The sequence below is a fragment of the Polypterus senegalus genome, chromosome 12, assembly GCF_016835505.1.
Source record: "Polypterus senegalus isolate Bchr_013 chromosome 12, ASM1683550v1, whole genome shotgun sequence".
In the NCBI taxonomy this organism is placed as follows: Eukaryota; Metazoa; Chordata; class Cladistia; order Polypteriformes; family Polypteridae; genus Polypterus; species Polypterus senegalus.
Genome location: NC_053165.1, coordinates 82,280,355 through 82,304,977, shown reverse-complemented (window position 1 = coordinate 82,304,977; position 24,623 = coordinate 82,280,355). Strand labels below are relative to the sequence as shown.

At 37.0% G+C, this 24,623-nt stretch overlaps 1 protein-coding gene across 10 annotated transcripts in view; it reads right to left on the bottom strand.

Annotated features, from left to right (window-relative positions):
* Positions 1-24,623, bottom strand: part of elavl3 (ELAV like neuron-specific RNA binding protein 3) — an 89,304-nt gene that overhangs the window by 45,107 nt on the left and 19,574 nt on the right. For 8 of the 10 annotated variants that reach the window (XM_039772655.1, XM_039772658.1, XM_039772662.1 and 5 more), the window contains exon 1: positions 22,574-22,978. The exons of the other annotated variants lie outside the window; for them this stretch is intronic. In XM_039772655.1, the coding sequence (XP_039628589.1) occupies positions 22,574-22,582 (9 nt within the window). In that variant the 5' untranslated portion in view covers positions 22,583-22,978. Of the gene's footprint in view, positions 1-22,573; positions 22,979-24,623 lie in introns of those variants that run through there. 10 annotated transcript variants of the gene reach the window in all.

Sequence of the window (24,623 nt, the reverse complement as noted above, 5' to 3'; positions counted from 1 at the left end):
GGCGGAGTTTGGCAATTGGGCGGGGTGTGGGTGGCAAACACACCATAAAAATCGCATGTTTTGGAGTTATAGCCGTACTGCTACATGTTTACATCGCATACTGTGCCAACTATCGTGAATTGTTTGTGATATAAAGATGATATTTAAATTGTAGAAAACGTCGCTTAAGTTTGTCTGCTTAGTATAATTGGGTCAAATAAGGCATTTCCTTTTTATCAGGTTAGAAGATGCCCGCGTAGAGTAACAATTCGATGCATTTGAGGGTTTTTACTAAATCAGGACGTGAAAGTTGGAATTTTTTTGGTTCATAAAAAAAGTTAGTACAAACATTGCACCATTACAATATTTTGTCACTGTTGTTTGTGTGAAGTGTGATGGAAATTTGCTCAGACCACCACACCGCAGTTTGCACTGGCAGGCGTCAAGTGCCGGTCACGCGCGCTTTGCCGTTTCAATCGCTTTTGCTGCGAGTAAAAAAAAAATAGAAGAAGACAGAATACAAACTATACAAGTTGAAATAGCTTTTCTAAAGCCAAATCCGAAGCAGTAAATTAATTTTGTCTTTGAAATTGTACAGAATGTTTCTGAGGCTGTATTAAGGACAGGCGACGTGCAACCTATTTGAGCAGGACGTATTACAGAATCCATGGATCGATCTATTTTCCCGAGACAGCCGGAGTCTATCCTAGCAAGCAACGGGTCCAGGCAAGAACCACCCTTGGATTGGTCTCCCCCAGCCCATCACAGGTTGAACACGCTCACACACAACGGGCAGTTTCAGACTGTGTCCGTTTTGGTGGACTCAGGATTGGGTCACTGCTTTTTGCAGATGATGTTGTCCTGTTTGCTTCATCAGGCCGTGATCTTCAGCTCTCTCTGGATCGGTTCGTAGCTGAGTGTGAAGCGGCTGGGATGAGAATCAGCACCTCCAAATCCGAGAGCATGGTCCTCAGCCGGAAAAGGGTGGAGTGCCCTCTCAGGGTTGGGGGAGAGATCCTGCCCCAAGTGGAGGAGTTCAAGTATCTCGGGGTCTTGTTCACGAGTGAGGGAAGAATGGAGCGTGGGATCGACAGGCGGATCGGTGCAGCGTCCGCAGTGATGCGGGCTCTGCATCGGTCTGTCGTGGTGAAAAAGGAGCTGAGCCGTAAGGCAAAGCTCTCAATTTACCAGTCGATCTACGCTCCTACCCTCACCTATGGTCATGAGCTATGGGTAGTGACCGAAAGAACGAGATCGCGAATACAAGCGGCTGAAATGAGTTTCCTCCGCAGGGTGTCTGGGCTTTCCCTTAAAGATAGGGTGAGAAGCTCAGTCATCCGGGAGGGGCTCAGAGTAGAGCCACTGCTCCTCCGCATCGAGAGGAGTCAGATGAGGTGGCTCGGGCATCTGATCAGGATGCCTCCTGGACGCCTCCCAGGCGAGGTGTTCCGGGCACGTCCAACCGGGAGGAGGCCCCGGGGAAGACCCAGGACACGCTGGAGGGACTATGTCTCCCGGCTGGCCTGGGAACGCCCTGGGATTCTCCCGGAAGAGCTGGAAGAAGTGGCCGGGGAGAGGGAAGTCTGGGCCTCTCTGCTGCTGCCCCGCGACCCGACCTCGGATAAGCGGAAGAGGATGGATGGATGGATGGATGGATGGAAAGCCACGCATACCCAAATGGACTCTCCACCCAGGGAGAACCTAGAGTTGTGAGGCAGCAGTGGTACACTGTATCACTGGTAGTTGATTATTACCATATTTAGATTCGTCAGGCCTTACAAATTAGGAAAGAAACCTTTTTATTTGAGATTTATTTTAGTAAAAGTGTATCATTTCGGGGGCCAGGCCATGGTGTAGTGAAATATGCGTTTTGCTGCCTATTTCCATATGTGTTTATTTACATTTTTCTTTATTTCAGTGATGCCACATGCATCGTGAAAAAGGGTTTGAAATTAAATCATTTTCACCGTCAAAATTGAGAGGGTGGGTGCTCTCGAGTATTGTGTTTTGATTGGTCAATCGTCGGTAAGGTTTTTATAAGTCTTTTTTCATCAAATACTACTTACATAGACAGACACCACACGTCAGGTGCAGACTCTTGAGAGAATAATTAATTAAGGGCTTCTTGAATTAAAGTAGCTGCTTCCTGCAGTAATTCTGTTGAACTTTTTCTTGCATGCGTGGCCGCTACTTTGAGCATGCGCTTTGTTTGCTTTGCGAATTCTGGGGCTCAGAGGCATGTGCTAAAGTGCGAGTCCTTTAAGAATAGCATTGACCGAGTTACGGTATTAGTTCTTTGTTTCAAAATGAAGTGGTTTTGGTACTTTATGTAAATGCATATTGGTCAGCTTTGTTACTATTATGTCTTGTGGGGGAAGTTTGGTTATTGCTCATTAATATTTAAATACAGACAAATTAAGGATAATTTCTTGTAAGGTTACACATAAGATTTACCCTTTAAATCTCTTTTTTATAAATGCAAAAAAGATGTCGGTTAGCTGTTCATTTTGTAACGTACAATCAGAAACGGTGCGCCATCACTTTTTTCATTGTCTGAACACTAAAAAGCTGTGGCAAGATAGCTCCAAGTGTATCGCTGATAAATTGTATAGTAACTTTCTATGTACAGTTTGGATTTGTGAATTACAAGAAAGTATGGGAAAGCAGCCATATATTGTTAACTTAATGCTGACTAAATATATGCATACTGTAGGTGTGCATTTTCCAATAGGAAATTCTCCACAAACAAAAAAAGTGGGTGTGTGTATATATATATATATATATATATATATATATGTGTGTGTGTGTGTATATATATGTGTATATATGAACTATACAAGTTTGTACTGAATACAAAGCCTTTGTACAATGTTTATAGCTATTTGAAATTAGTATATTTTCTGAAATTGTTTATTACCCTGCGACAATTTGGTTTATATAAAACTGATGTGAATCATCTCTGCAATTTTTTTGTCATTTCTCTCAATAAAAAATGTGCAAAGATGCGACTGTGAGTGTCACCTCGACTGACAGTTCACCGATCAAAAAACAATATACAGTCCACCCTCTCAAGTTTGGGAAGTGAAGAGGACAGTTTTCATTTCAAGCTGTATGTCATGTTATGTGCAGTGCTGAATTAATAAAATACATATAAAGAAATACAAAAAAAAGTATGACACATTTAAATTTTATGCTCACATACCACTGTATTTTCTATTAATTAATTGTCACATTTCACAATGCATTTAGTTACTTGCTTATTTTTTTTTTATTTTGTCTTATCAAAATAAGATGCCAATGAAATACTGTCTGAGCTGTAAATCAAACAGGTATCTGCAGAAATTGAGGAATTAATCATTTTATTTGAGAACAATCCTATAGGCATGAAAGGAACTAAATTACAACATGGTGTTTATCGGCTTCTGTGAGATCCCTTAGTTTTTATTTTGATTTTCCAGAGTTACAGATGGAAAGAATTAATAATGCATTGAATGCATATTCCATCCACTTAAAGCATATTTTCAGGTAACTCATTGTCATTTAGACTGATGTATGTGAAATCTTAGCAGTTGAAGAGTTCCCAGTTACTTGAAGGAGTGTGTGGGCCAAGACTTTTAAGCTTTATACCTGGAGAACTTTATGCCTTTTTTTTTAAAAAAAAAAGCAACAAAAAACTATGTTAGTAATGCAAAACACGGAGCCTAGTTTTGTTGTCTATCATGCTCCGTAATCCTGTGGAAAAACAAAAATCATCAAAATGGGGAGTAAAGGAGTGAGGATTAGTATCTCCTTTGTGGATGTTTTAATTCTTTTTAGTAAATGTTATAGCTAATTTATAATAATGATACACTGTGGCCAGATTTAGCTCTGCGCTCTTACATTGTTATTTGCAGTTTTTTTTTGGCTAAAATGAAGGGACAAAGATAAAATGAAAGCCAGTGCATTTAAAACCATGATTACAATCATCCTTGTGAAACCTTGTGTAAACATTACACTATTATTAATTTCTGATTTTGCAGACAAAAATCAATAGCAGACTGTCTAAATCAACAAGAAGCAAGAAATGGCTTCTAATTAATACCTTGGTTGGAATGAAAAGCTGCAACCCTTGAAGGAGTTCAGGTACTACATTTGAGACCCCTGGAATAAATGAAAGATCTTATTTAGATACCTTTACATTTGCCTTTTGTCTTGGCTTGGACTGTTCCATTACAATGTTATTTCATTTTAAATATGTTTGTTTCAGATTTTTTTATATAATACCAATTTCACATATTGTGCTGTTGGAACTGGGTCTTTAACGTGTGTAAGGATTATAATTAAAACCGTAACTGTTTTTTAATTAATTTATCTTTGTTTTAATCAGTAGAAAACAACTTTTTTGGATGCAAGATGACTCGGCTCTTCTCAAATTCCATCGATCCACTCATTTAATGAACTTTTCTTCTTCACTGAAAGGTTACTGTCAGGCAGGGGCTATCCTAACAAGCACTGGCCAGCAGTCAGCAACTAACTAACTAGACCAGGTATCAGTCAATCAGAGGACACACGCATTCCCATAACCTCAGTAACCAAATAAATAACTGACAATTAGCATTCAAATACATATCTTTATGATGTGGTAATAAGCATCTGGATAAATTCAATGCAAGTACACCAAAATATGTACTGCATATTTTCACATAGTATATGCATATGTTATATATATATATATATATATATATATATATATATATATATATATATATATATATACTCGTATATATACAGAAATTCTGCTGAAGGGTAAAGTTCTTTTCTCCTCAGTAACCCATGATAATTCATGACACATTCCCATGAACGGCATGGATATGATGACATCATATGTCCGTGAATATGTAAAGAAGCTGCAGATGAATGAACAGCAGTTTGGCTCTACCTCTTTATATTTTTACATACATGTATACTCCTGCCCACATTGTTTTGATTCCACAACTAATCAAAATACCACAAGATTTTTTTTTCTTTATTGTTGTGTAAATAATGGCAGTGAGTGCAGGTTGGCTGTGCTTGGTTGTGTTTGTGTGTGTGCACGCACAAGTGTATTCACTGCCGGGTAAACAAGCAGTGAGATAGCACAATGTGCCAAGGGGCAGCTTTAACAATCAACTATTTGAGTGGCATTCTGCTGTGTATGCTTCTGTTGCCAGACACGGATCAGAACGATTCTTAAACATCCGTCTTAAACAAACAATCTCTCTCTACACACACACTGGACTAGAATAATGGGCATCTATATACACACACTGGCACAATTAGCCGCGCCTGTCTCTCCAGTGGTCTACTATACTAGACTTAATTCATTGTCTTCTTTAGCCATTGACTCACTATGACGAAACTATATGCTACTGTAGGTAAAATGGCAATTAAAAGGATTTTACATTTAGCAATCCATATGCCTCACAATCAATTACATTGTGTTAGCTGTTTGAGCCAGCATAGTAGATGAAAAGGTACTCAACTAGATGCTATTACAAATATAAACCTATAGAAATGATAACAGATCATTTTATCATTCAGCAACTGTACCATACAGACCACAGAATTTCTCTTTCAAAACATATCACTAAGGCATAAACAATGTAAAAAATAATTTTTTAATTGGTTTTGATTTAAGGTTCTGTACGAAATATAGATATAAACGGTGTTATATAAAATGGATGAATGGACTGAAAATGAATTCTGGATATTGGAACTCAAAGATGAAATTGATAACTACTCTGTCTCTGCCCTTTCCCATTTTGTTAATTCTGAATGTGATGTAGCAACCTGTTTCTGTTAAATAAAACTTGCAACCACAATATTAGATTTTAAAGTACATAAGTAATATTTAATTTTAACTGATGACATTTTTCCCAGGCATGGAAAAAATAGAAAAATTGTAGTATATGTGTCCAAAAAATCAACATTTAGAGAACCGTCATTGTCTTACTCTGAAAATTTGCAGTCTCTAAGACAAGTAAACATTTGGCACATTATCATTTCTAAACTGTAATTGTGAGCAAGTAGGACTACCTTCACTGTTCTGTGAAATAATCTCAGATTTAGGCACATCTGTTAGAGGATTAAAAATAATAAGATTTTTTTTACCACTTAATGCTGTTTGCACAAAGTGCAATACACAACAATTGGCAAATAAAATCTTTTAGCAACCTGACCTCTTACCTGTCAAAATCCAGCAAAAGGCAGAATACGTTCTTAGTGGCATCTCTGCACTCTTTCATCTACCTTCTGTCAAGTGTCAACTACACAAGGCTCTTCCAAAGTTGTGCTTGTTTTTCTTGATTTCTACCCTAATCCACTCTTTTTTGGATACAAACTAAGATATGTATCATATCTTGTGGTTTACCTTATCTGTTACTCCATTAGTATTGCACCGGTAATTTTGAAAATTGTAGGTTTCTTCAAATTTTATGGATTCTAAAAAATATTTAAATGTTTGATTTTTGCAAATCAATATATGAGTAAATTTGTAACACTTAAAGTTACACTGAAGAAGCGACAAGGTTCCTGCTACAACCATTTTAAGATGTACAGGTAAGATGTTGCCATGATGCAACACAAGAAAAGGAGTGGAACTGGTTACGTCTGGTTGGTGCAATAAAGCTTTTACAATCACTTTTTATTTTTGTAATTGGATGAAATTTGGGCAGCAGTGTGTGTAATTGCATATAACTTATACAATTTGTTATTGATTCATAATCAGGTGTGTTGTTTGACCTTGCAGTTGTACCAAGTATTAAAAATCTGTGTGGCAAAAAAACGCAAAAGATTAAATGGCAGATTGCGCAGCGACTCCAAGTAGCTGGGTAATATGACACCCTCACAAACATTACAACACCTTGGGGAAAATAATAAGAGCAGTGGCAGTCTTGCTTCGCTCTCCTTAACAAAAGGTAGGATGAAAATGGCAGGTTTATAATTATTGAGGGTGAATTCAGCGGGGTATAAACTGGGAATTGAGTTGTCAATCTTGAGTGTTGAACAGAAGGCTGATGCACATTGATCCTTTGCCATTTTTATTTTCTACGCCTCTCCTGCTTTTGCCTCCTTTTAAGACCTGCAGTCGGATGGATGCTTTCCTCTCAAGGCTGCAGGATTCTTAGTGACATCAAGAGGATGCAATTGTGCCGCAGTCTGCCACATGCCTTTGAGAATGTCCTTCACTCAAGGACTCTGAGATTCCCTGCTCTGCCCCACCTGGAATCAAATGCAGTGCTTAGAATACATAGTAATGGTCTACAGGTCAGGAGTGGTGGCTTTTCCACAGCAATACATTAAAAGATTTTTGTTACAGCTACCACGAATCTGTTTGTTTGCATTATCACAACACTTACATTTTAAAAGCAATGTTGCCACCATCGTCATATTTTCAGACTTTACTGTAGGGTGATTAATATGTTTTCTGGACTGTGATTACTAAAGGTATTAACAACAGCTTGGGATGTTGCAACATGACATTCCTTACATGTGGTCGTGTATATTCAGGGACCATAAACACAGCAAAGTAGTTGCGGATTTTTAGGGTTGTGTTTTTATTTCATTTTCATAAGACATATCACAAATTAGATTTTTTTTGTTACCTAAACAACATTTTTTGCAGGATATATCACTTACATACCAGATTATTTGCATTTTATGTGTGGCACAGAAAATTTTATTTTTCTAAAAATTTATGGGGCGAATTATTAGACATTAAATGTGTCTGATAGGAATGGCACATTCTCAAAAATGACGCTGACTAGGATTATATGTCAAGTGCCCTATTAATCTCCACTGCTCCAATATCTTCTTACTTTTTCGTTTTTACTGGAATGGCACATTGTACGTTTTTAAGTACTTTTGAAGAGGTATAGATTTTGAGCACAATAGTACTGTGGTAAAAAAATATATTTTAATACCATAAGCAGTGCTGTCACAGTAATTGATTGGTTAATTAAGAATTGAAAATTATTAAAAAAATATTTCCATGTAACATATAAAAGAATGGTCAAACACAAAACTATAAATATAACTTTTTCCAGTTAAATATTACAGTAATAATAGTATAAATGTCATTATTACTGATCATTATGTACCCTCCATGTTACAAGGTGGTTTACACATTACAGTATTTGCAATATGCACAGAAATGATATTCTGGGAAAGGAATTGGCATGGATTTATTTAGGTCCATTCATCTTTCAATTTGTCTTCATCATCTTAGTTTAATAAAGAGCTATGTGGAGCTGGCACTTTCTGCATAAGCATCTGACAAAATAACCCTAGAATTGAGTGCCAGTCTGTTGCATGGTACGCTCACATCCGCCAGCCATTTCAGAGTTTCCAGCAGGATCCTGTTCTGGGTTAATTCATGCTTTGCTCTTAATGTGTCTTATGTAGTCTATGGCTGTCTGCAACGTTAAAATTGGAATAAGCGGTTGTAATGAAGGAATTAATTCACATTGTGTTACTCTGCTTTGTTCATACAACCCAAAGATGTACAGGTTATTATGACTGGAGAATCCAGATAGTTTTAGTTGTCCTGGTTATGTATGTGTGTAAATGTGCCATGTACAGGATTGCTGCACAGCCAAACAACATATTCTACCTTACACCTAATACTACCAGGTTAGACTCTAACCATGTGTGATTTTCCACATGTGGCCAGGCAGGAAAACATTTTGTAAATTTTATTTATTTTAGAAATCTTAAGGATCCAGCTGCAATTTGCATAAATTGCATACAACTGTGGCTTTAAATATGTGTAAAATCATTCAGTGGAATAATTAGCTTCTTTGTGAGAGAGACTAACAGCAAGTATTGGAAGAGCATTGTAAAAGACTTCACTCATAATGATTGGTAGAACACAGGAAAAAATGACTGTGTCATCTAAGGAAGCCTCTAAGAGCTGATGGCAAATGCAAATTGATTTTAAATGGTTAAAGTAGGCTGATCATGATGTTTTGGAATCTTCACACTTGACCCACAACTCTGTGGCTATAATAAAACCTGCTTCCTTTGAGCGCCTCTGTGGACAAGGATGAGTACCTTTGAGCTTATGTCCATTCTAGCAGTAATATGCACAAGACAATGACCAGGCTATTGCAGGGCTCATACAAACCCAGAAGGTACACTCAAATTGTTTTTGTCATACTTGGCAGTGGAAAGAAATATCATGCAAAATCCTTTAAAAATTAGTTCATTTCTCTTTGAATATTAGAAGGAAGACAGAGCAAATATAACCTTCCTATCTGTTCAAAATGGGAACCTTACATTTAAGAAAAAAACTATCCACAGAGAGTGAAACACCTCTAGTTTTTTGGATTAATCACATGCAAATACCAAAACCCTAGTTAAAAATAATGCAGTAAACATCTCTGAACACAATAAAAAGCTCAGTCTTGTAAATGCGTTTAAGCACAGCTAATCATTTGTACCTATTGCCATTAACAAGGAGCACTATCAACATAGCATGCTACTAGTTATAATACTTCAATAAAATAAACTAGATAACCATTGTTAGTAAGACCTGCACAAGCATTGCCTTTAAAATGAACTACTTTTCTAACTCTCATTAGAAGCCTCAAAATGAATTTGCCTACCTGTCCAAAACCTGTTAGGGCCAGTCAAAGGAATCCATGAATATTTCTATTTAAACATCTGTATATTTATCTCTATGTCTGAAGCTTGTTAGAAATAGCCAGATGATTCCAACCACCTAGGGCCTGTTAGAGTCAGCCAGAGGAGTCTGTCTGTATCATTATATTATTATAAAGCTTGTTGGCTGTAGTCACACGATTTTATCTACTTATGAACTATGAAATGCGGCCAAAGGAGACTGTCATTTTACCTTTCTTTCTAAACATATTAGATTCAGATTCCAGAATATCTATCTATCTATCTATCTATCTATCTATCTATCTATCTATCTATCTATCTATCTATCTATCTATCTATCTATCTATCTATCTATCTATCTATCTATCTATCTATCTATCTAAAGCTTATAATAAATAGCAATAAGATTATTCTGTCTACCTAGGCTTGGTAACATTCATATTTTACTAAATTGTTCGGATTCAGCGGGTTGGAAAATGGATGGATGGATGGACATTTTTGCCATCATGGATCAGGTCTAAATCTATGTTTTCTTCCGTAAATATTAAAACGAGAAGTTTAAAAGAAAGCACTTCCCATGGACAATGTTTCACACTCCAGCTTAAGTAACACCTGATGCACCGAATATCAGAAACAGTCTGTCAGGTTGCATCCACAGTGATATATCCAGACAGAATTTTCATTCAGTTCTTTTTTTTTACTGTGTATTCTGTTACACAAATATAAACATTGTTTTTTGGTCAATCAGACTTTATAGACAACAAAATATAAAATTACCAGGAAAGTCTAAAACTGAAACTGAATTGAACAATTAAGGGTTGCAGTGAACATAGGTAGTGACAAACTGGTGAGTTGAATTGGCACTGTTGCTGTCAATATAGAAGGACAGAGAAGATAAGACAGAAACCTCTGCAAAATTACTAACATACAAGAGAAAAAAATGTGTGTTTTCAGCTAAATTTAGCATACATGAAGACAGATGGTGCAATCCAGGCAGAAATAAGGGAGGGAGATTCTAAAAGAACAGGACCCACAAATCTAAGTGATCTTTTGCTGACGTTACACAATGAGACATTTGGCAGGTCACTATGGTAAATTATAATTACTGCCCAGTAACTGTCCAGTAGGAGATGTGTCACCCTCAATTATTGAATATTAAAGATTTGTATTAACACAAAGTCCTAATACTTTCACTCCTAATGTACTTTAAGTCTTAAGAAATGTTCTGTTGGCCAGTGAAGTCTAAATTTCACCCTGAGAAGGTTAATTCTTTGTGTTGAATTTTCACATCTTTTGGTTTGTTGCTGTTTTCTATTTATGTGTTCTGATGCAAGAGGTTGTTAAATATTTAATGGAAAGTCGCAAGGCTGGGTACTTTCTTTTCCTCAAAAAACCTCCAAGGACATGTGGACTTTAACAGTCTAAAGCACGCAAATATTGCAATGCCTGTCGACAGTGCTGCACTTTGATATTGCACATATCATTGAATATAAAAGCAATGTCACTACCCTCAGACTAGAAATGTAGAGAAGAGCCACATTATATCTACCAATCTGCACTACGAAATATAACAAGGTAAATTCTCTGATGAGCTAATTTGCAAAAGGGTGGATGAAGAACAGCACACATACACACACACAAAGGCGCTGATGCACATTCCTATGCTCTCTTTACGGATGTCCTAGTTTCCCTGATTTAATGACTGGAATAGTTGTCTCAAACAGTTGAACTGCATAACTGTACTCATCACTCTATTCCAGTAAAAAAATAACTGTTAGCGACGAGCGTAAAATCATAAAAAAAAATCTGATCAACGAAAAGGCTTGTCATTCATTGCTGGCTTCAAATATCAGCATGCAGTAAAACTAAGATCTGACAACTAAACAGGCTGGGGGGTGGGGGGCACATGGCTGCATTTAAATTATGCTAAATATCAACGATAGCACCTCCAAAATGATGCTAATATTCTCCAGGCTGATCACATACAACATATTGCAGAGAGTGTTCTACTATTCACACAAAACATAGAAGAAAATGTAAATCAATGACTCTAAGGTATGATGATGTCAAAGAGGACCAGTCTAACTGCATTTGAACAAAAACATTCTTGGTCTACATTAGTGTTGAGTTTTCCTGCTGTAAATCCTCACATGCAAACTCTGAAATTGTGTCTCTCAGGTCAAAACTTTTGCAAGTTATATTTAATCAACCTATCTTTAAGCAGTATAGTGCCTTTCTCAACCAAACTAATAAAGTGTTTGCCATCTAGGGAAAAGGTTTTCTGTTTGATTGCATAGTAATACTAATGAAGCCAAATCAGAGTGGGGGGGTGGGGGTTTAAAAAGAATTTGGCACAGGGCAACTCTTAATGGAGGTGACAATTTACTTTTATTTGGAAGTTCTGTGCCACCGCAAATGTTTCTGTATTGTAACTGTGATGTACAGTAGTTTTAGTGTATGGCACTCTTGGTTTATACAGCAAGTGGAAGTGAATATTATAGAGTAACATGAATTCTATCCCAAAAAGATTAATCCAACTGATCATAGATTTGATGATAATCTTGTGACTTTAGCTGAGGTTTGTGGTGGCACAGACGAACTGTGGGTAATGCTGGTGTCTTACAGTGTTTGAATCCTCCTTTGATTCCCAGCCAGACAAGAGTCTAACTTTACTTCCTTTACCTCATGTTGGCCTCCAGCAGGGAATGTTATGTACTCTTGCCATTCAAATATATGATTTCAGATTGGTTGGTGATTCTAAATTAGCCCCAAGTAGATTTTGGTGAACTTGTTCTGTGATAAATTGACATGTAAGCCAGGGTGGGATCTGCATGTTAAACTCTGCTTTGTCAACACATTGTCCAAAAAAATCTGGTTCAGAGAATGAATGAACAGAAAATTGTGCACTAAAAAAGTCACTGCATAATTATTGATGAATATTCTAAAGTTGGGTTGCACCAACTTCCTATTAAGTATTAACATAAAATGAATGGCACGAAATATAGACATACATATTTTGAAGTCTGAGATGCACAAACTTCCAGGTCTGTGTTAACATAAAATAAAAGGCACAATATACAGAAAAGATTGCTACATATTTTAAAGTTGTTGTACAATGACTTCATTTTATTTTCATACTTTTGTTCACCAGGAGGTTAGTTACTGTCTGAAGTGGTGACGTTTTAGAATCTTGGAGGCTAATTGACAGACGGATCAGGACAGACAGATCAAGCGCAGTTATGTAGTCGCTAAATTGGTCCATAGTAGTGAAGAAAGAGCTGAGCCAGAAGGCAAAGCTCTCAATATACCAGTCGATCTACATCCCTACCCTTTTATGGTCATGAGCTTTGGGTAATGACCAAAAGATGAAATCTTGGGTACAAGCAGACAAAATGAGCTTTCTCTGTAGGGTTATTGGGCTATGCCTTAGAGATATGGAGAGAAGTAAAGATATCCTAGAGAGGCTAGGCGTAAAGCTGCTGACCCTCCACATTCAGTGGAGCCAGTTAAGGTGATCTGGGCATCTGATATGGATGCCTTCCGGAAACCTCCCTGTGGAGGTTTCATGGGCACAACCAACTGGGGGAAGACCCAGGACTCTCTGTGTAGAGTATATCTCCCAAATGACCTGGAAATGGCTTGGGATCCCTCAGCATGAGTTGGCAAGTGTGGCTGGGGAAAAGGATGTATGGGCCTTACTGCTAAGTCTGTTGCCCTTGTGACTCAGTCTCATATAAGAAGTGGAAAATTAGTGAACATTTGCATATAGAGTAGAAAGTACTTCCCACATGGGTATTCTGAATTTATGACAATTTTGTGTGATAATAGTAGCAGGATATTTGTTTGGTAGAGTACATGGTGTGTAAACGGAAGGCTTCCCACCTCCTTCCACAAAAACTAAAGCTTATTTTCCCACAATAAAACAGAGGAGACGAGTAGTTAGGCCAATACATCTTCCTTGAACGACTTTCAATTATGGGATTATGGGGAGCTAAACCAATAGCTGTCATTATGTGTAACTGAATGCCAGTATATTCCAGAAATCAGTTTCACACATACCTAACCAATACTGAACCTTCATTTCACATCACTGTTTTTCTTAGACCAGTGAAATGAAACCTAAACTAGTTGCTGGCCAGGAATTTGCCTGTATAATATAAGTACTAAACACAATAAGCATTGTGGTACCCAGGTCATGAAATCTAGCATACATTTTAAAAGATGTGTGTATTTTTAGTTTACCAAATGTATTCATTTTGCAGAATGACTTTTCTTTTAAGGTGCTGAAAAATGTAGATATTGTTCCAATATACTGCGGTGGGCTGGTGCCCTGCCCGGGGTTTGTTTCCTGCCTTGCGCCCTGTGTTGGCTGGGACTGGCTCCAGCAGACCCCCGTGACCCTGTAGTTAGGATATAGCGGGTTGAATAATGAATGGATGGATCGATGTTCTAACATATTAGCCAGGACTATTGACTTCCAGTATTACAGGCTTGTGGTTAGCCTACATGCGCTTGTGCCTGACCCACAGACATTTTTCAAGATAAAGCAGCAATTAAGACATGTTGGGAATTCAATTGAGATAATAATATTGTTAAAGTAAACTGTGTTATTTAAAGCACATTGACACATTAATGTTAGAGCTAAGATATATGGAAAATGCTATGCAAGAGATTTATTATAAATACTGATTGAACATAAGTTTTAACAAATAAGGGGAAAACATACAGACCATCAAGATTGTTTGGATACTTAACAGTAATTTGTCCAGATGTTTCAACTGCAGTTTTTTCAATGGATTTAAATGTTTCATCCCTCAACACAATTTAACAATTTTTGCGTGAAGCTATTCTTTGCTTATGTCAGAATATGAGTGGATATACAAACACAAAAATAAATCACTCAGTTTTAATGAAACTGCTACAGTTATTATCTATATAAAAACAAAAGAAGGCTATTGATCTGATCAAAATGACTCCAATACATTTGCTGTACAAAGTTAAGTACATATACTCCTGAAGGTCTATATTGTACACACGCCAGAACATGCCAGATTGCATATATTTAGAATTCAGACATATTAAATGACTTGCCCAATGTCATAAAGAGAAACAGTGGAATTTAAACTGGCCATTGTGGTTTGATTGTACATTACCCAAGTTGATTTACATGTACAGATTCCATATCTCTATATTTAGACATTGGCATGTTGAGGGTCCATCTCAGGGTCATACAGAGACTAATCTGTTTGGTTACATGTTGCACTTTTTGCATACACGACCTAAGTGTTTTCATAGATCTACTTCATTTATACCTGTAGTGTTGTCAGATTAAGTGAGTTGCTCAGTGGTGGGATGTGAAATATCAGCTTTGTAGTTTGCAATTGGCACACCTTAACTGGTGCACATTGTCCAGCATACAATGTTTTTGTTGTATATATGTGCTATTCCCCTGTAATTCCATTTATCTGATGTATTAACATCTTAAAGATACAGATTTAATTCAAGACACACAGTCACCATCCAACTTAATTTTACCAGATTTTGAACAGAATTGTATTTGGTTAAATTACATCTGCTAAATAAAAATAACATTCTCAAACCCCTTAATCTAATTCAAGGGCATTGAATGCCAGAGTCTTTTTTGAAATTATCAGGTTTAAGGTAGAAACTAATTCTAGATAGGGTATGGTGTTGGTTCATCACAGGGCCCACTCACTCACACAAACAACTAACAGGGGGGCAATTTAGAATGGCAAATTAACCTAAAGCACACATATTTAGGTTGTGGATACCTGGACAAAAAAAAAAACACACAGCCATGATTGGGCAAACTCCAAACAGACAGCACCTGAGTGTGGAATTTGATCCCAAGGAGGAATGGTAATTACTATGCATCAATGCCACCTTCTAGGATAAATAAATACATGAAGCACTCTTTCTATTCTTTTTTGATTTGTCTGTGTTTTTTCAATTTTTGATGGTTGTGAAATATGCTATATACAACAATGTGATTGGTCAAATAGCTCATTGAAAGTCAATTGCAAGCCAGAGACTACATTCAGTGAAAAAGAATTCAATATATTTACACAGTATCCCTATAATCTGTTTATGCCGCAATATATAAAATATTACAGTAAGACATTTCAAGACCAGATGAATAACTCAGGTGCACTTGAATATTTTGAACTTCTGAGAGAACTGATTTTTAAGACCTAATTGCTGCAATGTGATTTTTTTTTTTCTTTTCTTTGCCCTCTAAAGGACAGGTATGCTTTAAAGTATGCACCCAAAGCTGTGCTGGGAAACAATACCTTTAAGCCCCCTGAACTCAGCAGATGCATATTAAACATTGCCACACAGTTGCAGATGTTAATCTTTTCCTTCTGAGCACCTACGGCTATTGGGATATGTGCCAAACAACAGCAAGCTTTTCAAGGATTAATGACTGCCTCAGATCAAGCTACCATACCTTGGGTAAGCAGCAAGCACAACCAAACAAAAAAGTCTCTACTGAGGGCCATTCAGGGTAAATTCTCTTTCAAGGCTAGCATCCTTTGCCACACCCAAATTTGAGCAAGAGCTTGCATCCTCCGACTTTCCACGTGATGCATTTAGTAGACAAAGGAAAACAAAATGCACACATCCCCTGTCCTGTACAAAATGTCTGTTATTTCATCATTCATTGTTATTGCAGAGCCCTGTTCAGTGCTGTCCTCTAATAACCAAAAAAGTACAAGTGAGATGGATTTTAAATTTATGCTCATTTTAGTTTCATCAGATACTCACATACAATAGACTTAATCATTCAATTAATAGAATTTTATCAGTTCCATGCAAAACGCTGTATACACATAGATATGAAGATTGTTAACCAGAAAAAAAAAAAGTTAAAAAAAAAAATCTATGATGAAAAACATTCCAAGGATATTTTTAAATATTTGGAGCACAAGTAAGATAAAGGCCACTGACTAAGGTAGGAACATGTGTTGAACTACCAACTCTGTCAGTTTAAAGTCCAATGTCTTTACCTATACTATAAGCAAATTTCCATCCCTGCTTTTTTTCAAATAACAGCTCATGAGGAGCCACTGACTGTTATGCTAACATAATAGTCAAGGCACGAGATAAGTCTAGAGGGCACTATATCCCATAGCTGTGCTAACTGCTGCACTACCATTCCATCAAAATGAAAAAACATCGGTCCATCCAACCATTTTCAAGGCAGCTTGATTCAGTTCAAGGTCACACAACACATACCATTTACTGAAATAAATTAATATTGCTGATGAGGCACTATATAAAAAGTTATAGATATTATTTCCAGTTAACCATATTATATAAAGTTGCTAGGTGAATTCCAAGGGACTTATTTATTTGGAAGCAGCAGCAGCATCCCAACACTTCCAGCTATTCTTCCAACAGGATTGCTCAATTTCAAAAGCTTCACAAAATTGAGATCATATATCTCTACCACTACATTTAACAAAACTGGTGGTGTTTGAAAGTAAAAGAATAATAACTGAGTTGGCATTTTCTCATGATTCATTATTCCCGAACCGCCACAAAAACAGGAATTAAACACACGCACACACACGCAACAAATAAAAAAAATATAAATTCGCTGGGATTGTGAACTACTCATGGAGCAAATAATCAAAGCAGTGTATTCTCTACTGACATGGACCTTTTCTGCTCATTTATACCGACTTGACAGTTCCTAGCTCAAACATGTGGAAAAGGAAATAAAGCGGACGTAGTCGTCCGCTTATGGGCGTGGTGGGTGAATCACTCATCCCATTACAACAGAATTCTGACCGCAAGAAAATTAGATCGAATCTTCGTATTTTTTAGGCAGATGGACATTTACATATTAGTACTTTAATTACTTTAACAGTGAAATTCGTGAATGCTACAAAGTTATAAAAACTTGTTCACATTGGACAGGGCTAAGAATGTTTCTTAAACTTTGTTGAATAAATGACTTACTCTTTATTCACGAGACTGGCTGCACTATGTGTTTGTAGTCGGTTACTCCACAAAAAATATGTATATTGGACGTTTTAAATACCGGTGTTGGCTCGCACTAAGCTGCATGCTCGGAACCTAATAATAGCTGAAATAAGGCTCGAAAGGTGTATCCAGCAGCCAACCCCAAAGAGAAGAAAAAACACCTTAAAGATTTCACCCTGATATTATATCCCGTAGTTATTCCCGGGCGGCTCCACGTAGTCTCCGCCCAATTCTTATAATATATTGTCTGACTCCACCCACTATTGAGTTAAGCTTGGCGACGGCCAGCATGACTATTTTTGCAGTGTCTGTCATGAAACCGCCCTCCTGTGTCTCAACCGGGCAATATACTCAATATCAATACACGGGATGACTCGGTCCTGGAAAACTGCAGTGCTTCCTTTCAATTAGTTGAACGATAGGATGATAATTTCCAACTGTTTTATTTCGTTGTGATCAACGCACTGTGAAAAATCTCAACACAGACTGCTTCTTTCCAAATATTTACATAAATATTCTGTCTTTCTTCATTTATGGGCACTGGTGTGAGTGACAATGTGTTGAACGGCAGCGGTCACTCACACCCATGTCTTCTTATGAGCATAATATTTAGCTAACGAATGAGCGACTTGAAAGCGACCAGAGTACAGTCCCCTGAGCCCCTTTTCAGAAGTCTGTTTTTCAAGTACAGGCAGGCAGAATTAATTTTGCTAGCTTCTGTAAACAAATAATAGAATCGAGGGGAAAATTGCCGTTATCTCAAAAAAGTCAGTGCTGCGTTACAAAACCTTGTCTGCCCATCCCTGTTCCAGAGTCAATTCTGGATGAATGTGCCGCAGCGTGGACGCCTTTCTTGTACAAAAATCTAAACGAATCCAAGCCAGAGTTGGGATCTGTTAATTCGACCAGGCCAATTACATTTGACCAACTCTTTAACTGCTCTGAATTATAAATACCGATATAACATAAATAATTACACACTTAATTAATTGTCTCCTCTCGTTGCATTTTCATGTAGAAGTGGCACACAATTGCAGCTTTCAATGGAAGCTTCACACAATGCCGGGTAAACGTTTTAATTGTCCACGTCTGCACCTCATCGACGAGGAAGGCGAAATCTGTGCATTGCATACAAAAAAGAGGGCGGCTGTTCTTCATTAATTCATATCAGTGTATACGGGTTGCCTCTTAACAGTTTTGTAAAAGCGCCATTTACACGTTGCAGAATAACGCAGTGCAGAGCACCAGGGATATAGCCATTTCGAACCTTTGGCATGTCAGTCGCAATAAACCACAAAATATCAAAGTGCTTATTAGAGAAACATGTCACGTTTTGTTAGAATCAACGACTGGCACACAGTGCAGGCTACAAGCGCAGTGATGGCCGCTTCTATAGGGAAGCAGCAACGAATTATTACTGATGGTCAATGGAAATTAAGGCTACAATGTGCTATAGTGTTTTGGAGTTACGTGTATTCTGAAAATGCGGTATTTAAATATTTTAATGGCTTACTTTCGAAATCATACATATCTGTCTGTCTCACACATTTCATCATATGCCTACTTATTTACATGCTCGCCATACTCTTATTTTTCTACAACATACATTTACTAAAATACAATGAACCCCATGTGTCATTTTTGCAATAACGTATCAAACCGATCAATCTGCACGTATTTTTATAGTACACAATTTTTCTTTTCATTTTAAATGTTAGCGTACAATTTAAACTTTATCGTATAAACACACACATGCATATTAATTGAAAAGAAAATGTATAGCCCTACAATGAATAAAGCAGTAGCATTAATATGATGTTGCCTTAGAGCCACAAAAGACCAGTGCTCTTTGTAAGTGCGACATCGCATACCGGCGATGTGTGATTGTTTCAACCAGCAAGCTAACCTAATTTGCTAGTTATACTTTCACATTCGCAGTGCAGTCCTTACCGTTGCAGGGATGACACGCTTTATTTGCATTGCTTGTTTCACTTAGTATGCTGAAAGATGAGTTTGGTTTTATTTTTGATGTTATATGTGGGGGTCACTGTCGTAGTTAAAACGCATGGAAATTAGTTTTTTTTTTTAACAATTGTAGTGACCAAATGCCTCAACACACGCAGGTATGAATTTTACAAGAAGCCTTGAATTCTGCGATTTTTATTTATTCTAATTTTAATCCATATGCATTTCCACAACTCACGATGATGTGAATATATACAGTGGAATTGTTAAAATTCTTTGTTTGCACGACAGGCGTTCATTTCCTTACAGATATTATATGTTTGTGATTGATCTGTATTTTGAATTTAAGACCATAATAATAAATATTAACATGTATGTATTATGTCGCACATTATTAAATTCATGATGATCCTTTAACTTTTACAATATTTAGCATTTCATTGGCTATTTATGTTTACAAATGTAGAATGGTGTATGAGGTTCCTTTGTGACAATTAAATCATTTTATATTATGTATTGCATATGCGGTATTTTGACATATTGTTACCATTTTGTTAAAATATTAGATTTTTTAAAATTTTGTCGTTTACCCTGCCTTATATATGTGTGTGTAATCTGAGTACGAATCGAAATCACATTAATACCATTTTCGTCGGACTTCGATCGTTTAAAGCAGAAAACTCATCTTTATTATACGATTTTTTTATCGCTTGTATTTTTTCTCTCTGTAAACCCATATTTATCTGTTTTTTATGATTTGTAAGAATGTTAAGTATTTCCACTTCTGTCTTCAGAACTTGCATTTTACTAGTTTATTTCGTAAAAACAATAGAACATGATAGTGAGTTTTGTTGTTAAATATGTTCTGGTACAGACATCTATTCTTTAAAATGATTCCACTGAAATGGAATTTGGAAAAAGAGCAAGATGCCATATGCTGTTTAATATATATTGCCCACTCCCCTTAATTGTAATTGACCGAGGGGCTTTTTAAAATCATTGAAGAGATGGGCTTTGTTCTTGTTTTCCTTTATCTGGAGGAGCACATAGCAACCCTTGTCCTTTCTCTTTCTGAACCAGGTCATAATGGAAAAGAATGTAACTATTTTGTCCTGGCTTTTGCTTGTAGCGAATGAGTGATGCTTTGCGCCATTTTTTTTTCTTTAGCTCGTCGCAGACGGGAGTGGGCATTCGGTCGTCCTCCAAAGGTGCGCAGGTCAAGGACAAAGATGCGGCACACCCAAGCATGCCGAAACAGCGTCTAGGCTAGCGTTAATTACATATGCACAAATTGTTTATTATTATTATTATTATTATTATTATTATTATTATTATTATTCCCAATTGGGTATAAATATATGGAATAGATGTATGATACATATAAGGGGAGATTTTGGTATCTCGCTTTTTGTATTTTACGCACATGCTGAAGCGGTAAATAATGACCTGTACAATAGCGTGACACTTGGCTAGCGAGAACAATGGCATCTATCTATCTATCTATCTATCTATCTATCTATCTATCTATCTATCTATCTATCAGTCTGTCTGTCTAAAGAAAAAATATATTAGTGTGCTTGAATAAATTGTATTTCAGCGTCCGATATTAACCTGATTCTCCAAGCTAGTTGCATCGCAACAAGAACCCTTAGGAATTTGACTCGCTTCCATCAGTACAGGCTAAGGATGCATAATTGTGTGTGTGTGTGTATGTTTTCCCTATCTCCCCACCGCTCTCTCTCTCTCTCTCTCTCTCTCTCTCTCTCTCTCTCTCTCTCTTTCTCTCTCTCTCTCTCTCCTCTCCTTCTGCCTTTCTGTTTCTGCGAAGCGGAATTTCATGACCCCATCCACTATCCTTGAAGGGTTCGGAACCTCCAAGGCATCTTGTTATGTTTTATAAGAAGAAAAAATCACTGCAGCCAGACCAGCACAATCACTCAAATCAAACACACACGTCCTTCAGCGTGCCACTAAAATGGAACAATCCTTTAAACTCTTTACCAAAGAAATCTAGGCAGTTCATTTCTGGAGCACATTCCCCGCGAGTCCTGTGCAGAGGTGGGTGTTTTCCGCTCTGTGTGTATGTGCGTGTGCGTGTGCGCGCGCGCTGTTGATACAAAAAACGACAACAAAAAAGCATCCTCTGATTTAGATTTAAAAATAAATATTCTACAGTGAAAGACACACTATTCAGTCTCAATTGATTTTCATCATAATGGCAGTTATTTGCATAACTGTGCATTAGACAGTAGCTAAGCGAAGCAAAGCCAGGTTCCTGGAGCCTGCAGATATTGATTGCAAACCAGAGGTCTGTCAGCATTGCCGTATATCACATTACAAATGCCCTCTAATCGTTAAATCCCTTCAGCAAATCTAAACGAATCAGGCTAAGATGGGTGTTATCTCCTAAACCCAAATTATTTTCCCACAAATGACTAATTTGACAATTTGACAATCAGAGTTAGTACAAATTGTTTTAAAATCATTGCATATAGTAATACAAGCAGGTTATCCCTATATTTACACTGTAGCTTACTGTCTTTTATTCTGCAATTGAGTGACTTTACTACTAAATTACACATATTAGTAAGCTCAGTTGCCTGTACCAGCTCCATAAATCAATTCTTACATAACAGCCTATAGAGTTTAATTCCCTTATATTTAATGAGCACAATGCACACACTAGCCAACATAAGCACAATAACTTCCAATGTGACTATCCATCCTTTTTCAGAATCTGCTCAGTCCAATTCAGGGTCACAGAGTGCTGGATGTTTGTCTTTAAGAATGTATTTTAGAAATCCAAATGTTTGCAAAATTTTCACAGTAATAATGAATGCATTTCATTTTACACCACATTTCAAAAGTCTAATATTCCTGTATAAGATGTATAATTGTATCTAATAGTACAATGAAAACTTCATATATTCATTTATTCACATGCACATTATGATCAAAAGGAAAGAAAAGTGATACGTACAGTAACCATTCTTAATGTGCAAAGAAAGTTAGAATTTAGCTCCTTCGATTGTGGGAATGTGTTGCTTGTTTAGATGCTTTTGTTTGTCTTTTTTTTGGCAAAACGAAAATAAAAAAAAAAACACAGTCTTCTTGGTGAATCACAGTTCTTTTTTTCCGGTTGGTGTCTCTTACATTCAAAGCAGACGTGGAAGAAACAATCTCAGTATCTTCGTCTTAACTCCAGAAGAGAATATTGATTCAGAGTTGTTAAAAAAAAAATGGGCCTTAGTCTCCTTAAGCCTCTCCTTATTGTGTGTTTGAATGGCTCAGTGGTATACTGTTTTATATGCAACCCCAAAAGTTGAACCTCCTCCTCTCCTTGAAGATGCTGCTGTTCTGTGTGACTGTACTGCAATGCAATGCTTCTTTTATGCACCCATCTGCCACAAAATGGCCAGTTTTAATTGGCTGGCTTTTCAAGGAGGTTCTGGTGACATCACAGCCATTACAATTTGCACCCTCCTCCCCACGCTTTGAAAAACCAGCACTAGATCCCTTCACTGCACACTCCTTCCCCTCCCCCCTCAAAGGAAGACAGACATATTGATAGAATACATAGCACTAAGACCCCACCTTCATGCTAAGAAAAGATTCTTACAAAATAGAAAAGTCCCCACTGAGCAGCATCTTTAAAGAGCTAAATGCAGCACATGGTAGAATATCGTGATTATACATTTAATCACAGGAACAGACTGGCAAATGAGAATGATCCACGCCTCCATTTAATATATTTCTTAACTTGGGATGTAGGTGTTAATCAATTAGCAAAGTCATTTAACATCAGTGTATGAACACACAGATATCTGGCCAAAAAGAGAAAAATGTCACAGAATCAAGTTGATGCAAGGAGAACCTCTACAGAGGTTTCTAAAGAAATATCAAGATAAAGTTAGGGCAGCAATTCTTTGTTATTAATTAAGTTTCAGTAAGCAAAAAGAAAACAAAACTTTATTTTAGTTCAAATAATTTAAATGTAGGACTTCTTATTAGTCGTTGCTTGCTGGTCCTCTCAACTGACTGGCCTTTATTGTTGCAGTGTTCTTATCAAGCTGCTCTCAGTTCTGCTTGAATTATGCTCACTGTGCATTGTGCTCTTGTAAGATTTTAAATGTACTGTACTGTGCACATTGTCCCCATATCAGAATGCAGCTCCTTGTCATACTTTGTTTTCCTCCTGCATCCTTAAGAAATCCAGGTTAACTGGTGACTTTAAATGGGTCTTGTGTGGCTGAGTGTACTCACCAATGCACTGACACTCCATTTGGATCAGTTCCCCACATGCACAAAATAATATTTAAGTTTAAATACCAACTGCCCAAAACCCAGAACTACATTAAGAGGATTACAAAATATACCATAGATTGTACTATTAGACAAAACAAAATGTTTCCTCTTTGACATTCTATAAAGCTTATTTGTGTTATATATTAATCCGTAACTCAGTATACTGCCACTTAAAAAAATGAATGTTTGATGCCCATGATTTGGGTATGCTACTGTAGTAGTATGGCAGTTAGTGACCAAGGCTTCAACTGAAAGAGACCACTTAAAAAAGAAGTATATCAGGTAAGCTGATTTGTGTTTTCTATTAAATAAAATGAAGTTTGGTATTTTTGATGCAATATTGTTTGTGATGGCACCAGAGAGTAGCAACATGTTGGTTAGACATGCAAGAAAGAATTTCACTGTACTCTGTACATGTAACAGTACTACTGCTACTACTAACATGACAGACAGTCTCTAGCAAGTGATATTTTTTTCCGCTGCTGCCTCTATCAAGTTAAACACGTAAAAATTAACTGATAGATAGGTGAGCATGGAGGTGGGCCTGAGTCAGTTGTGGGATGGATGGTAGCCTTGCACCATGTGCTTTGAGATAGGCTGTTATAGACCTGCAGTTTTGATTTGGATTAAGGAACAAATCTGAGATAATTTTATGATGTCTTTGTGATAGATAGTCCCCCTGTATCTACCTTTAACAAGACTTAGATAAACGTGAAAGCATTGCA